Source organism: Salvelinus namaycush, chromosome 11 (assembly GCF_016432855.1).
Source record: "Salvelinus namaycush isolate Seneca chromosome 11, SaNama_1.0, whole genome shotgun sequence".
Classification (NCBI taxonomy): Eukaryota; Metazoa; Chordata; class Actinopteri; order Salmoniformes; family Salmonidae; genus Salvelinus; species Salvelinus namaycush.
The window spans coordinates 33,602,350-33,616,112 of record NC_052317.1 but is presented as its reverse complement, the minus strand read 5'-3'; the positions used below and the strand labels follow the sequence as shown (position 1 = coordinate 33,616,112).

At 43.5% G+C, this 13,763-nt stretch overlaps 1 protein-coding gene across 1 annotated transcript; it reads right to left on the bottom strand.

Moving 5' to 3' along the window:
* Nucleotides 1–11,280: 11,280 nt before the first annotated feature.
* On the bottom strand, nt 11,281–13,241 carry LOC120055626 (zinc finger protein 233-like). The gene is made up of 2 exons (XM_039003513.1): nt 12,865–13,241; nt 11,281–12,608 (listed from the first exon to the last, which is right to left on the bottom strand). Exons 1-2 carry the CDS (start codon nt 13,145–13,147, stop codon nt 11,689–11,691), a joined length of 1,203 nt encoding a protein of 400 aa, XP_038859441.1. The 5' UTR covers nt 13,148–13,241; the 3' UTR covers nt 11,281–11,688.
* Between the last annotated feature and the right edge of the window lie 522 nt (nt 13,242–13,763).

Sequence of the window (13,763 nt, the reverse complement as noted above, 5' to 3'; positions counted from 1 at the left end):
CCCAAAATTACATCCAGCCAACTTGACACAATTGTGGTAAGCATTGGAGTCAACATGGGCCAGCATCCCTGTGGAACACTTTGTAGAGTCCATGCCCCGATGAATTTCTTCGAGAGGCTGTTCTGAGGCCCCCCCCCCCCCAAAAAAAAAAATATATATATATTAGGAAGGTGTTCCTAATGTTTGGAATACTTAGTGTATAGTTTGCGCCTATATAACTTGCACACACACATTCATTCCTCAACCACTTTCATCTTCTGAATCACTGCCCTCCAAATCACTGTCCTCCTCTACATCTGTGCTGACCGAGCCATCACCAGTCAACATTGAAAATGCTTGTTGGCGCTTTAATATGTTCTGCATTTTCTTTCAGAGCAACACAGAGGCACCCAGGTGAAAGCTTGTTGGCTCGGCCTCACACTGCCCAAGAGAAGCAAGGATCTCTTCAAAAAGCCCCAGCTCTCTGGCAAAAAAAAGGCCATTGTGTAGGTCTGCATGTATAAGGTGCCTCTCCTCTGCTGCCCTAAGGCACATGTTATGCAGCATCATGCACGCTGCTTGGCCCGGAGAAGACTGTCCCCCAAGCTGTTGGACACCTGGGACCAGACTGGATGGTCTTTCTGGAGAACATCCACATACTCCAGTCTTGGGGGGGATTGAGGAGACTTGTTCCTTCAATTGTAGGTATTCATCTGCTGTTTTATTCTCTCCGATGTCCGTTTGATTTTTCTGAAGAGCCACACAGCAATGGTTTGTCCACCTGAAAAACAATTTAAAGAAATGGTAATGAAAATCTTGAAATTTGATAGTAATAGTTCAAACACCTGGGTGAATGACACTTAGATAACAACAGCAGTGATATGGAGGGTGTGATGCAGTGTTCAACAACACTGAATTGGCTGCAGTACCTGCATACTTTCTGACCAGGCCACAATAGAAAGAGCGCTCCAGGACCAGCCTATGGCTCGTGGCCAGCAGACAGTAAGTCTTCTTAGTCTGCAGACTTTCCAAAATTGCTGCACAGTGTTGGAGACCAGTGTACAATCCGGTCAGAAGACAATGTAGAATGGATTTTAAAAATATTTTTTTTCACCTTTATTTAAGGGAGGGAGGTAAGAGTATATAGTAAAAGGGAGTAGCTCTGCATCCAGAAAATGGTGGTACCAGGACACAGTATGGTATAGGAAAGTTGAAAGAGAGCGACCCGGCTCTACGTATTTTACAGGTTTGTGACTCACTGACACCGTCCCCGGTTTCTGCGTTGACGCATCCCGTGCACATTTGTCCACCCACACTCACAGACTGGAATAACACCGTTCAGGTACGGAAATATATTCTCCCTTGGAGTGTGGGTCAGGCTGACTAGCCAATCAGGACCTGTAGAGACTGTATGGCTAGAGATTGCACAGGGGTGAGACATGGAAATTAGTCCCCCAGTGCCCTCGGCAGGGGGATTCTGTAACAGCCACCCTTAAATATGTGCAGCATATTTACAAAAATAAAAGGATTCCCTGCCGGAATGTCAGTAGTGGTGGTCCAGCCAACCTGTGTAGGTACCGCATGCAGCCACTCCATTAGCTGCAGGTCAGGAACCGCCAGGGGACAGAGGGCTTAAGGTGTTGATGCGGGTAGCACGTCAGAGTAGGGCCAGCCCACTGCAACAAGTCAGGGGGACAGAATAGTACAATGCCATATCACCAAGGATAAATGGCTTCTCCTGATTTCAATCGAACTTTTTAACTTCTCCAGCATTAGCTCAGCTGTTGGTTATACACAAAAACACATCACACAAGTCACACAGAAGAGGGCTAGTGAAACTAACCAATTGTGAGATACATCCCATTCGTCAACATCCAGTATACCTCAGTTGGTGTGTCTGATGCTCCTCCTACACAGCAGTTGACTTTGTCTTGGTCACAAAATAACCGCCCAACAATGCTGGTCCCAAACCATCTTTTCCTGGGGAGCCCAAATAATGCATCTGCTGCAATAATTTTATGACCATTTTCTTTAAAAACAATGATTAATTATACCAAACTATTAGGGACACTGGGAATGGACATTTGCAAGGGGAAGCATAGGTCATAGCATAGTTTCTTCGTGAATGTATCTGTAATCGGTAGTATCCACTAGGCGGATGATTGGTCCACCTAGCTTTACCAGAGCCCCGTTATCCAGCGTGTTGTGGATCCAGACCATTGTGGCAACCGTAGCAGCCTGGGTAGCAAAGCCACCCAGAAAACTTAGCCCTGTCTGGGAATCACGTACTTTAGCCGTTTCTGCCTCCGACAACTTGGACGAGGGGTTGGGTTTTTGAGAGGCTCACAATAGTATTGCCACATAACATTACTACTGTTTGGCAAGGCAATGATATAAGAACTATAAAAAAGACAACTGATGTGGTAGGATCCAGATATACACTACATGGACAAAGGTATGTGGACACCTGCTAATCGAACATTCATTCCAAAATCATGGTCATTAATATAGAGTTGGTCTCCCCTTCGCTGCTACAATGGCAGCAGCGTAAAAGAGGGAGGGAGGGGAGGGGGGGGGGGGGAAATGCAAATAGTCTTGGTAGCCATTTGATTAGATGTTCAGGAGACTGTGGCTTGGGGGTAGAAGCTGTTTAGAAGCCTTTTGGACCTAGACTTGGCACTCTGGTACCGCTTGAAGTGCGGTAGCAGAGAGAACAATCTATGACTAGGGTGGCTGGATTCTTTGACAATTTTTAGGGCCTTCCTCTGACACCGCCTGGTAGTCCTGGATGGCAGGAAGCTTGGTCCCGGTGATGTGCTGGGCCGTACGCACTACCTTCTGTAGTGCCTTGCGATCGGAGGCAGAGCATTTGCCATACCAGGCAGTGATGCAACCTGTCAGGATGCTCTTGATGGTGCAGCTGTAAAACCTTTTAAGGATCTGAGGACCCATGCCAAATATTTTCAGTGTCCTGAGGGGGAATTGGTTTTCTCATTGTTATCGGAGATCAGGCCTACCACTGTTGTGTCTTGGCAAACTTAATGATGGTGTTGGAGTTGTGCAGTCATGAGTGAACAGGGAGTACAGGAGGGGACTGAGCACGCACCCCTGAGGGGCCCCCGTGTTGAGGATCAGCGTGGCGGATGTGTTGTTACCTTCCCTTATCACCTGGGTGCGGCCCGTCAGGAACTCCAGGATCCAGTTGCAGAGGGAGGTGTTTAGTCCCAGGGTCCTAAGCGTAGTGATGAGCTTTGAGGGTACTATGGTGTTGAACGCTTAGCTGTAGTCAATAAATAGCATTCTAACATACAGTTGAAGTCAGAAGTTTACATACACCTTAGCCAAATACATTTAAACTCAATTTTTCACAATTCCTGAAATTTAATCCTAGTAAAAATTCCCTGTCTTAGGTCAGTTAGGATCACCACTTTATTTTAAGAATGTGATACGTCAGAATAATAGTTGAGATAACGATTTATTTCAGCTTTTATTTATTTCATCACATTCCCAGTGGGTCAGAAGTTTACATACACTCAATTAGTATTTGGTAGCATTGCCTTTAAATTGTTTAACTTGGATCAAACGTTTCGGGTAGCCTTCCACAAGCTTCCCACAATAAGTTGGGTAATTTTTGGCCCATTCCTCCTGACAGAGCTGGTGTAACTGAGTCAGGTTTGTAGGCCTCCTTGCTCGCACACGCTTTTTCAGTTCTGCCCACAAATTTTCTATGGGATTGAGGTCAGGGCTTTGTGATGGCCACTCCAATACCTTGACTTTGCTGTCCTTAAGCCATTTTCCCACATCTTTGGAAGTATGCTTGGGGTCATTGTCCATTTAGAAGACCCATTTGCGACCAAAATGTAACTTCCTGACTGATGTCTTGAGATGTTGCTTCAATATATCCACATAATTTTCCTGCCTCATGATGCCATCTATTTTGTGAAGTGCACCAGTCCCTCCTGCAGCAAAGCACCCCCTCAACATGATGCTGCCACCCCCGTGCTTCACGGTTGGGATGGTGTTCTTCGGCTTGCAAGCCTCCCCCTTTTTCCTCCAAACATAACGATGGTAACTATGGCCAAACAGTTCTATTTTTGTTTCATCAGACCAGCGGACATTTCTCTAAAAAGTATGATCTTTGTCCCCATGTGCAGTTGCAAACGTAGTCTGGCTTTTTTATGGCGGTTTTGAAGCAGTTGCTTCTTCCTTGCTGAGCGGCCTTTCAGGTTTTGTCAATATAGGACTCGTTTTACTGTGGATATAGATACTTTTGTACCTGCTTTCTCCAGCATCTTCACAAGGTCCTTTGCTGTTCTGGGATTGATTTGCACTTTTCGCACCAAAGGACATTCATCTCTAGGAGACAGAACGTGCCTCCTTCCTGAGCGGTATGACAGCTGCGTGGTCCCATGGTGTTTATACTTGCATACTATTGTTTGTACAGATGAACGTGGTACATTCAGGCATTTGGAAATTGCTCCCAAGGATTAAACAGACTTGTGGAGGTCTACAATTTTATTTCTGAGGTCTTGGCTGATTTCTTTTGATTTTCCCATGATGTCAAGCAAAGAGGCACTGAGTTTGAAGGTAGGCCTTAAAATACATCCCCAGTTACCCCTCCAATTGACTCAAATGATGTCAATTAGCCTATCAGAAGCTTCTAAAGCTATGACATAATTTTCTGGAATTTTACAAGCTGTTGAAAGGCACAGTCAACTTAGTGTATGTAAACTTCTGACCCACTGGAATTGTGATGCAGTGAATTATAAGTGAAATAAACTGTCTATAAACAATTGTTGGAAAAATTACTTGTGTCATGCACAAAATATAGTTTAACAAGAAATTTGTGGAGTGGTTGAAAAATGAGTTTTAATGACTCCAACCTAAGTGTATGTTCCTTTTGTCCAGGTGGGAAAGGGCAGTGTGGAGTGTAATAGAGATTGCATCATCTGTGGATCTGTTGGTGCAGTATGCAAATTGGAGTGGGTCTAGTGTTTCTGGGATAATGGTGTTGATGGTGTTGATGTGAGCCAGCCTTTCAAAGCACTTCATGGCTACAGATGTGAGTGCTACGGGTCAGTAGTCATTTAGGCAGGTTACTTTAGTGTTCTTTGGCACAGGGACTATGGTGGTCTGCTTGAAACATGTTGGTATTACAGACTCAGACAGGGAGAGGTTGAAAATGTAATTGAAGAAACTTGCCAGTTGGTCAGCGCATGCTCGGAGTACACGTCCTGGTAATCCGTCTGGCCCTGCGGCCTTGTGAGTGTTGACCTCTTTAAAAGGTCTTACTCACATCGGCTGAGAAGAGCGTGATCACAGTCATCCGGAACAGCTGATGCTCTCATGCATGTTTCAGTGTTACTTGCCTCGAAGCGAGCATAGAAGTTATTTAGGTCGTCTGGTAGGCTCGTGTAACTGGGCAGCTATCGGCTGTGCTTCCCTTTGAGTTCTGTAATAGTTTGCAAGCCCTGCCACATCCGATGAGGCGGTGTAGTATGATTCGATCTTAGTCCTGTATTGATGTTTTGCCTGTTTGATGGTTCGTCAGAGGGCAAAGCAGGGTTTCTTATTATCTTCCAGGTTCCAGGTCAACCTGAGTCCCGCACCTTGAAAGCGGCAGCTTTACCTTTTAGTTCAGTGAGGATGTTGCCTGTAATCCATGGCTTCTGGTTGGGGTATGTACGTACAGTCACTGTGGGGATGACATCATCGATGAAGCCAGTGACTGATGTGGTGTACTCCTCAATGCCATCGGAAGAATCCCGGAACATATTCCAGTCTGTGCTAGCAAAACAGTCCTGCAGTTTAGCATCTGCTTCATCTGACCACTTTTTTTATTGACCGAGTCACTGGTGCGTCCTGCTTTAATATTTGCCTATAAGCAGGAATCAGGAGGATAGAATTATGTTCATATTTGCCAAATGGAGGGTGAGCTTTGTACGCGTCTTTGTGTGTGGAGTAAAGGTGATCTAGAATTTTTCCCCCTCTTGTTGCACATTTGACATGCTGATAGAAATTTGGTAAAACTGATTTAAATTATCCTGCATTAAAGTCCCCGGCCACTAGGAGCGCCGCCTCTGAACATTTTCCTGTTTGCTTATGGCGGTATACAGCTCCTTGAGTTTGGTCTTAGTGCCAGCATCTGTCTGTGTTGGTATGTAGACAGCTACAAAAAATACAGATAAACTCTCTTGATAGATAGTGTGGTCTAACGCTTATCATGAGATACTCTACCTCAGCCAAGCAAAACCTCGAGATTTCCTTAGATATTGTGTACTAGCTGTTGTTTACAAATATACATAGACCACCCCTCCTTGTCTTACAAGAGGCTGCTGTTCTATCCTGACCATAGTGTATAACCCGCCAGCTGTATGTTATCCATATCGTCGTTCAGCCACGACTCGGTGAAACATAAGATATTACAGTTTTTAATGTCCCTTTGGTAGGATATGTGATTTTAGTTCATCCCAATTATTTTCCAGCGATTTTACGTTGGCTTATGGATGGCAAAGGCAGATTAGCCACTCGTTGCCTGATCCTCACAAGGCACCCCGATCTCTTTCCGCGAAATCTCTGTCTCTTTCTCCTGTGAATGAAAGGGATGAGGGCCTGTTCGGGTGTCTGGAGTAAATCCCTCTCGTCCGACTCATTAAAGAAAAATTATTTATCCAATTCAAGGTGAGTAACCTCTGTTCTGATGTCCCAAAGCTCTTTTGGGTTATGGTTGAACAGGGTTCTGGTTGAGGTCAGGACTCTGTGCACCCCAGTCAGTTTCTTCCACACCGATCTCAACAAACCATTTCTTTATGGACCTCGCTTTGTGCATGGGGCATTGTCATGCTGAAACCGGAAAGGGCTTTCCCCAAACCGTTGCCACGAAGTTGGAAGCACAGAATGTCGTAGCGTTAAGATTTCCCTTCTCTGGAACTAAGGGGCCTAGCCCGAACCATGGTGATCTTAGGCTTGTGTGCGGCTGCTCGGCCATGGAAATCCATTTCATGAAGCTCCCACCGAACAGTTATTGTGCTGACGTTGCTTCCAGAGGCAGTTTGGAACTCTGTAGTGAGTGTTGCAACCGAGGACAGACGATTTTTACGTGCTTCAGAACTTTGCGGTCCCTTTGCTTAAGCTTGTGTGGCCTACCACTTCGTAGATGAGCCGTTGTTGCTCCTATACGTTTCCACTTCACAATAACAGCACTTACAGTTGACCGGGGCACCTCTAGCAGCGCAGACACTTGACGAAGTGACTTGTTGGAAAGGTGGCATCCTATGACAGTGCCATGTTGAAAGTTTATGGAGATTGCATGGCTGTGCGCTCAATTTTATACATAAGTCAGCCACAGGCGTGGCTGAAATAGCCAAATCTACAAATTTTAAGTAGTGTCCACATACTTTTGTGTATATATAGTATATTTCCCCTTAACAATTATGAACAGCATTGAATTCATAATATACAGTTGAAGTCGGAAGTTTACATACACTTATTTTGGAGTCATTACAACTCGTTTTTCAACCACTCCACAAATGTCTTGAAGAAGTTAACTTCTTATGGCTGGGGGCAGTAGAGTAGCTTGGATGAATAAGGTGCCCAGAGTAAACTGCCTGCCCAGAGTAAAAATCCAAATTCACGACGCGCAGGCACACTTAGTCCAGACAAAGTCAAAACAGTTCCATTACAGTTCGTAGAAACATGTCAAACGATGTATAGAATCAATCTTTAGGATGTTTTTAACATAAATCTTCAATAATGTTTCAACCGGAGAATTCCTTTGTCTTTAGAAATGAAAATTCCTACTGTGAAGGAGGGGGGAATGAGAGCTGATTGAGTCAGGGGTCTGGCAGAGTGCCACGAGCTCACTCAGGCTCTCTGCAAAATCACCGGATGTTTTGGAGGCAAAACATTACTGAACATAACGCGCACTAAGATTTTTGTATATAAATATGAACTTTATCGAACAAAACATACATGTATTGTGTAACATGAAGTCCTATGAGTGTCATCTGATGAAGATCATCAAAGGTTAGTGATTCATTTTATCTCTATTTCTGCTTTTTGTGACTCCTCTCTTTGGCTGTAAAAATGGCTGTGTTTTTCTGTGACTAGGTACTGACCTAACATAACCAGATGGTGTGCTTTCGTCGTAAAGCCTTTTTGAAATCGGACACTCTGGTGGGATTAACAACAAGTTTATCTTTAAAATGGTGTAAAATACTTGTATGTTTGAGGAACTTTAATTAGGCGCCCTGCACTTTCACTGGCTGTTGTCAAGTCGATCCCGTTAACGGGATCTCAGCCATAAGAAGTTTTAAACTATAGTTTTGGCAAGTCGGTTACTTTATGCATGACACAAGTCATTTTTCCAACAATTGTTTACAGACAGATTACTTTCCTTCTAATTCACTGTATTACAATTCCAGTGGCTCAGAAGTTTACATACACTAAGTTGACTGTGCCTTTCAACAGCTTGGACAATTCCAGAAAATGAAGCCATGGCTTTAGAAGCTTCTGATAGGCTAATTGACATAATTTGAGTCAATTGGAGGTGTACATGTGGATGTTTTTCAAGGCCTACCTTCAAACTCAGTGCCTCTTTGCTTGACATCATGGGAAATCAAAATAAATCAGCCAAGACCTCAGAAATAAAATTGGAGACCTCCACAAGTCTGGTTAATCCTTGGGAGCAATTTCCAAATGCCTGAATGTACCACGTTCATCTGTACAAACAATAGTACACAAGTATAAACAACAGGGGACCACGCAGCCGTCATAAAGCTCAGGAAGAAGACACGTTCTGTCTCCTAGAGATGAACGTACTTTGGTGCAAAAAGTGCAAATCAATCCCAGAACAACAGCAAAGGACCTTGTGAAGATGCTGGAGGAAACAGGTACAAAAGTATCTATATCCACAGTAAAACAAGTCCTATATCAACATTACCTGAAAGGCCGCTCAGCAAAGAAGAAGCCACTGCTCCAAAACCGCCATAAAAAAGCCAGACTACGGCTTGCAAATGCACATGGGGACAAAGATCATACTTTTTGGATCAATGTCCTCAGGTCTGATGAAACAAAAATAGAACTGTTTGGCCATAATGACCATCGTTATGTTTGGAGGAAAAAGGGGGAGGTTTGCAAGCCGAAGAACACCATCCCAACCGTGAAGCATGGGGGTGGCAGCATAATGTTGTGAGGGTGCTTTGCTGCAGGAGGGACTGGTGCACTTCATAAAATAGATGGCATCATGAGGCAGGAAAATGATGTTACTTCAATATATCCACATCTCAAGACATCAGTCAGGAAGTTAAAGCTTGGTTGCAAATGGGTCTTCCAAATGGACAATGACCCCAAGCATACTTCCAAAGTTGTGGCAAAATGGTTTAAGGTCAACAAAGTCAAGATATTGGAGTGGCCATCACAAAGCCCTGACCTCAATCCTATAGAAAATTTGTGGGCAGAACTGAAAAAGCGTGTGCGAGCAAGGAGGCCGATCAACCTGACTCAGTTACACCAGCTCTGTCAGGAGGAAAATCACCCAACCTATTGTGGGAAGCTTGTGGAAGGCTACCCGAAACATTTGACCCAAGTTAAACAATTTAAAGGCAATGCTACCAAATACTAATTGAGTGTATGTAAACTTCTGACCCACTGGGATGTGATGAAAGAAAAAGAAGCTGAAATAAATAATTTCTCTACTATTATGACATTTCATATTCTTAAAATAAAACGATGATCCTAACTGACCTAAGACAGGGAATTTTTACTAGGATTAAATGTCAGGGATTGTGAAACTGAGTTTAAATGTATTTGGCTAAGGTGAATGTAAACTTCCGACTTCAACTGTATATGAGCACATATATGAATCTTAGTTTACTGAGACTTTATAGCTATTCCTTAATTGGTATCATTGACATACCTGTGGACAGAAAGGACAATTTGATCCATCCGAGGTCAGTGGTGCCAACTTCCTGACAGTCTCTCGTTCAAACTGCCAGCGTTTGAACTCCTCAAATGACTCATTTGTGAGCTTCCGGTGGAGCTTAATTGTCTGGAGATTATTTTTTTACTACAACTCATAGTAAAAAATATTTGCAAGTATGGTTTGATTTCCAATTTAAAATACAATAACTACCTTCCAGCATGCATTGGATTTAGGAAAAGCCAAGGTAATCCCCCTCAAAAGACACCCCACAATCGGGCTGCAGGGCTGCAAATTGTTGCAGGAGGTCCACTGAAATTGCTGTTTGAGGCTGATTAGGGGTGGCATGTTCCAGCTAACAGCTGCAAAACTGCAGCCAGACATCATGAGCTCTTCCTGAAATGAGGACATTCCGTTTCTTAGATTGCATTGCAATACTTTACTGCCGATGTTGGTGAGATGCATGTCTTAAGAACTTTCAAAAATTACTCCATATTTTCATCATATCCCAGCTGCGCTCAGGTCGAAGAGACTCCACATCAAAAAACACAAGGGCAAACAAGTTTTTTTTCTTCTTGCCATTAACCACACAATTCATTCAAAGTACATCAACTCCTCCAAGAATCCTCTTTAGTATATCAATATCTGATGTTGCCTGGCTACCCATCCACATTGCTCCAGTTCAACTGACATTTCTACACCACAAAGAGTCTGAATTTGCCTCACTCCCCTACGATAATTTCTAGAATGCGAACACTTTCTGACCGTTCTGATTGGTCACAGAAACCGATGGGTTGATACTCACCAGACATGTCACCCATTGACCTTGTTAGGGATGCTCTGGATCGACGTGTAAGACAGCGTGTTCCAGTTCCCACCAATATCCAGCAACTTCGCACAGCCATTGAAGAGTGGGACAACATTCCACAGGCCACAATCAACAGACTGATCAACTTTATGCGAAGGAAATGTGTCACGCTGCATGAGGCAAATGGTGGTCACACCAGATACTGACTAATTTTCTGATCCTCACCCCTACTTTTCTTTAAGGTGCATATCTGGATTCCCAGTCATGTGAAATCCATATATTAGGTCCTAATGAATTTATCAATTGACTGATTTATATGAACTGTAAATACACCCCCCCCCCCCCCCCCACACACACACACCTGTTGGCTTAAGAGGTTAATAAGGGTTGAATTCAGTAGGATACAACGTTACAGAATGTTCTGTATAAAAATGTAGAAATACATTGTGTATAATAGATATGATTCTCATGTACATCAAGGACCCATGTCAGTTCTATCTGCAACATTTCAGATGTTAGCCCTCCTGAACATTATCCTGGCACCTATAGAATCCACACACACACACGAAAGGGCTCAAAGTTTGAGAGAAATCAAATTTTTATTCATAAAAATGTATGCATTGACAAAAGCATGTCCATTGTAGTGTTAGTCTGGCATAGCTCTACAAAACCCTAAAGATGGAGATCCTCCTCTTAAGCATTCCAAGCAGGAAGCTGTAAACCTGCAACTCTGATCCCTCACTACAGTATATAAGCACCACTAGTGCAACAGTTGTGGTAGGGTCTCACTGCTCTCACTTTATAGAATGGGAAGACAAAAGTAACACACTGCTGCTTTCTGCCAGAGTGTCTTGATGGTCTTATCAACTCTGTTCTCAGTCATTAGAAAATGTTTGTCAATGAGGTTGTGTTTCATAATGTGTGGGGTGGGCCCCAGCTGGTTTCTCTAGGATGCTCTAAATTGTCTCGTCATGGTGATGGATCAGTAGACAGTTTGGTTTGTTCTGAGGGCACTGTGTACTCGCTGGTGTGTGCGGAGATTACTCTGCTGAGCGAAACACCTCCCGCACGTGACACAGCTGTACGGTTTCTCTCCCGTATGAATCCGCTGATGCATCTCCAGGTGACCAAAACGGTCAAAGCTCTTTCCACAGAAGGAGCAAACAAACCACTTCTCTCTTGCTGGGGTTCTCCTTGGGGATACTTTTGTTGAGTGAAAACTATTTGGGGCAAGCGAAAATACATTGTTTAGCCAAATGTTGGAATATGCTGCACCCTCATTGGCTAGCGTTTGTTTGTCTGACGGCACTCTCATAGTTGTCCCATCCTGCCTTCTCTCTAGGTGCATGGTTTCTCTGTGCTGTCCTGGCTGTGCCTGAACCAAATATGTAGGGGTACTTCTTCTGTCATTCCAAACAGACTGTGGTCGCATCTCTTCTTTCATAACTCTGTTAATGTCACCCATTTTGGATGATGGAATGCTATCAAGACCCTCCACTGCACTTTGAATGAGCTGTATGTCTGTATCTTGATCCAGTGGATATTGTTCTGTGCACTTATGGTAATCTGGATCCTCCGAGTCACAGTTGCACTCTGTTAAAGATGCCGAGAGCTGACTCTCTCTCTCATCCACAGCAAACTCAGTTTCCTCATGATCTGAACTCTCTGTGCCATGTTCACTTCCTGATGAATGTTGTGAAATATCATACTCCTCCGCTTGCTCTCTTTTCACTAACTCTAGTCCACTACCCTTCTCTCTGTGGCCAGACCTGTACTGTTCATCAAGCCCCTCTACTTCTTCTGCATGTGGCTGTGGTCTATTTCGATCCAGTTGGTCATTTTTCTCTGCGTTCTGCTCAAACGAAGTCCTTTCACTAGCATCCTCATCAGACCCCTTGGACCCTGAAAGTGGAGGTTTTAATGAATTGTCAGAAGCATAACGTTACCGGTATGTCAAAATCAAACTTGAGAGCACTGCACAATTTAACAAAGTAAACAATACAACTGAAACCTAGCTACAGTAGTTAGGCATTGTGCTAAAGGATTCAATCCTACTGCATTTTATATATTTTTGTATAATTGACCTTTGAGTTGAGATTTACAGCAAAATATTTCAGAATTATATTTCTATGAGTACAGTAAGCCGGAGGTGGCTCACCCTGTCCCTCCTCCGTTCTGCTGGAAGACGACGAGCATGTAGAACAGCCTGCTTCTTGCGCTTTGGACCTCGTCGTTTGCCGTTCGTTCTCCATAAACAATAATTGTCTTTTCAATGTTTCAATTTCATTTTCTCTTCGGCACATTTCCAAGCGTAAAACAGCAAACCCATCATCGAACATTTTACTTATTTCTGCCACCGCAGTTTTAGCCAACACATCCATAACTGAGTTTAATTTGGTTTGAAAAGTAACACAATTAGTCATATTCTCCTGGAACAACATTTTATCTGACTAGTGTTATGTTTCTAAAGATAATTTTCAGTCGGAAAGACAAACGTTAGTTAGCTAGCTACCACATTGATAGTTTTTACTTCCGCGAAAACCAACGGAGGGGAGGAGCGCCTGATCATATGATCTCCTACGGTGTCCGTAGAGGATAGATGTATAGACTGTGCGCTCGTCTGACAGACAGCTACATGGCATAGACGTATGCGGAAATAATATTTCATCTTGCTGCTCTGAACCAGTGATTTGGAAACTGAACACATATAGAATTATTTGAGAAGTGTTAGCCAGTAGTTGTCCCGCTACTTATTAGGTAAGTTTGCGTCCCTATTTGTGACTTTCGGAAGACTTAGCTACAGTCACGCCCATTCAAAGTACTTGTAAATCTGGGTAGCCTAGCTACTTCAATGTGCCTTTTGATTACTACCTGCTTTTAGACTTTCATCCCTGTGCAGTTCCCACAATATTGTTCTATGGGCACAATGTATTCTAGTCTGGACATTCGTGTTTCTGTGTTATTATATTTGTAGGAAGAACATTGATGCGCTATACTTCTGGTCAAGGGCGTTAGTGCGCGTCCCTAACGCCCTGGACCAGAACTAGGCAGTACTGT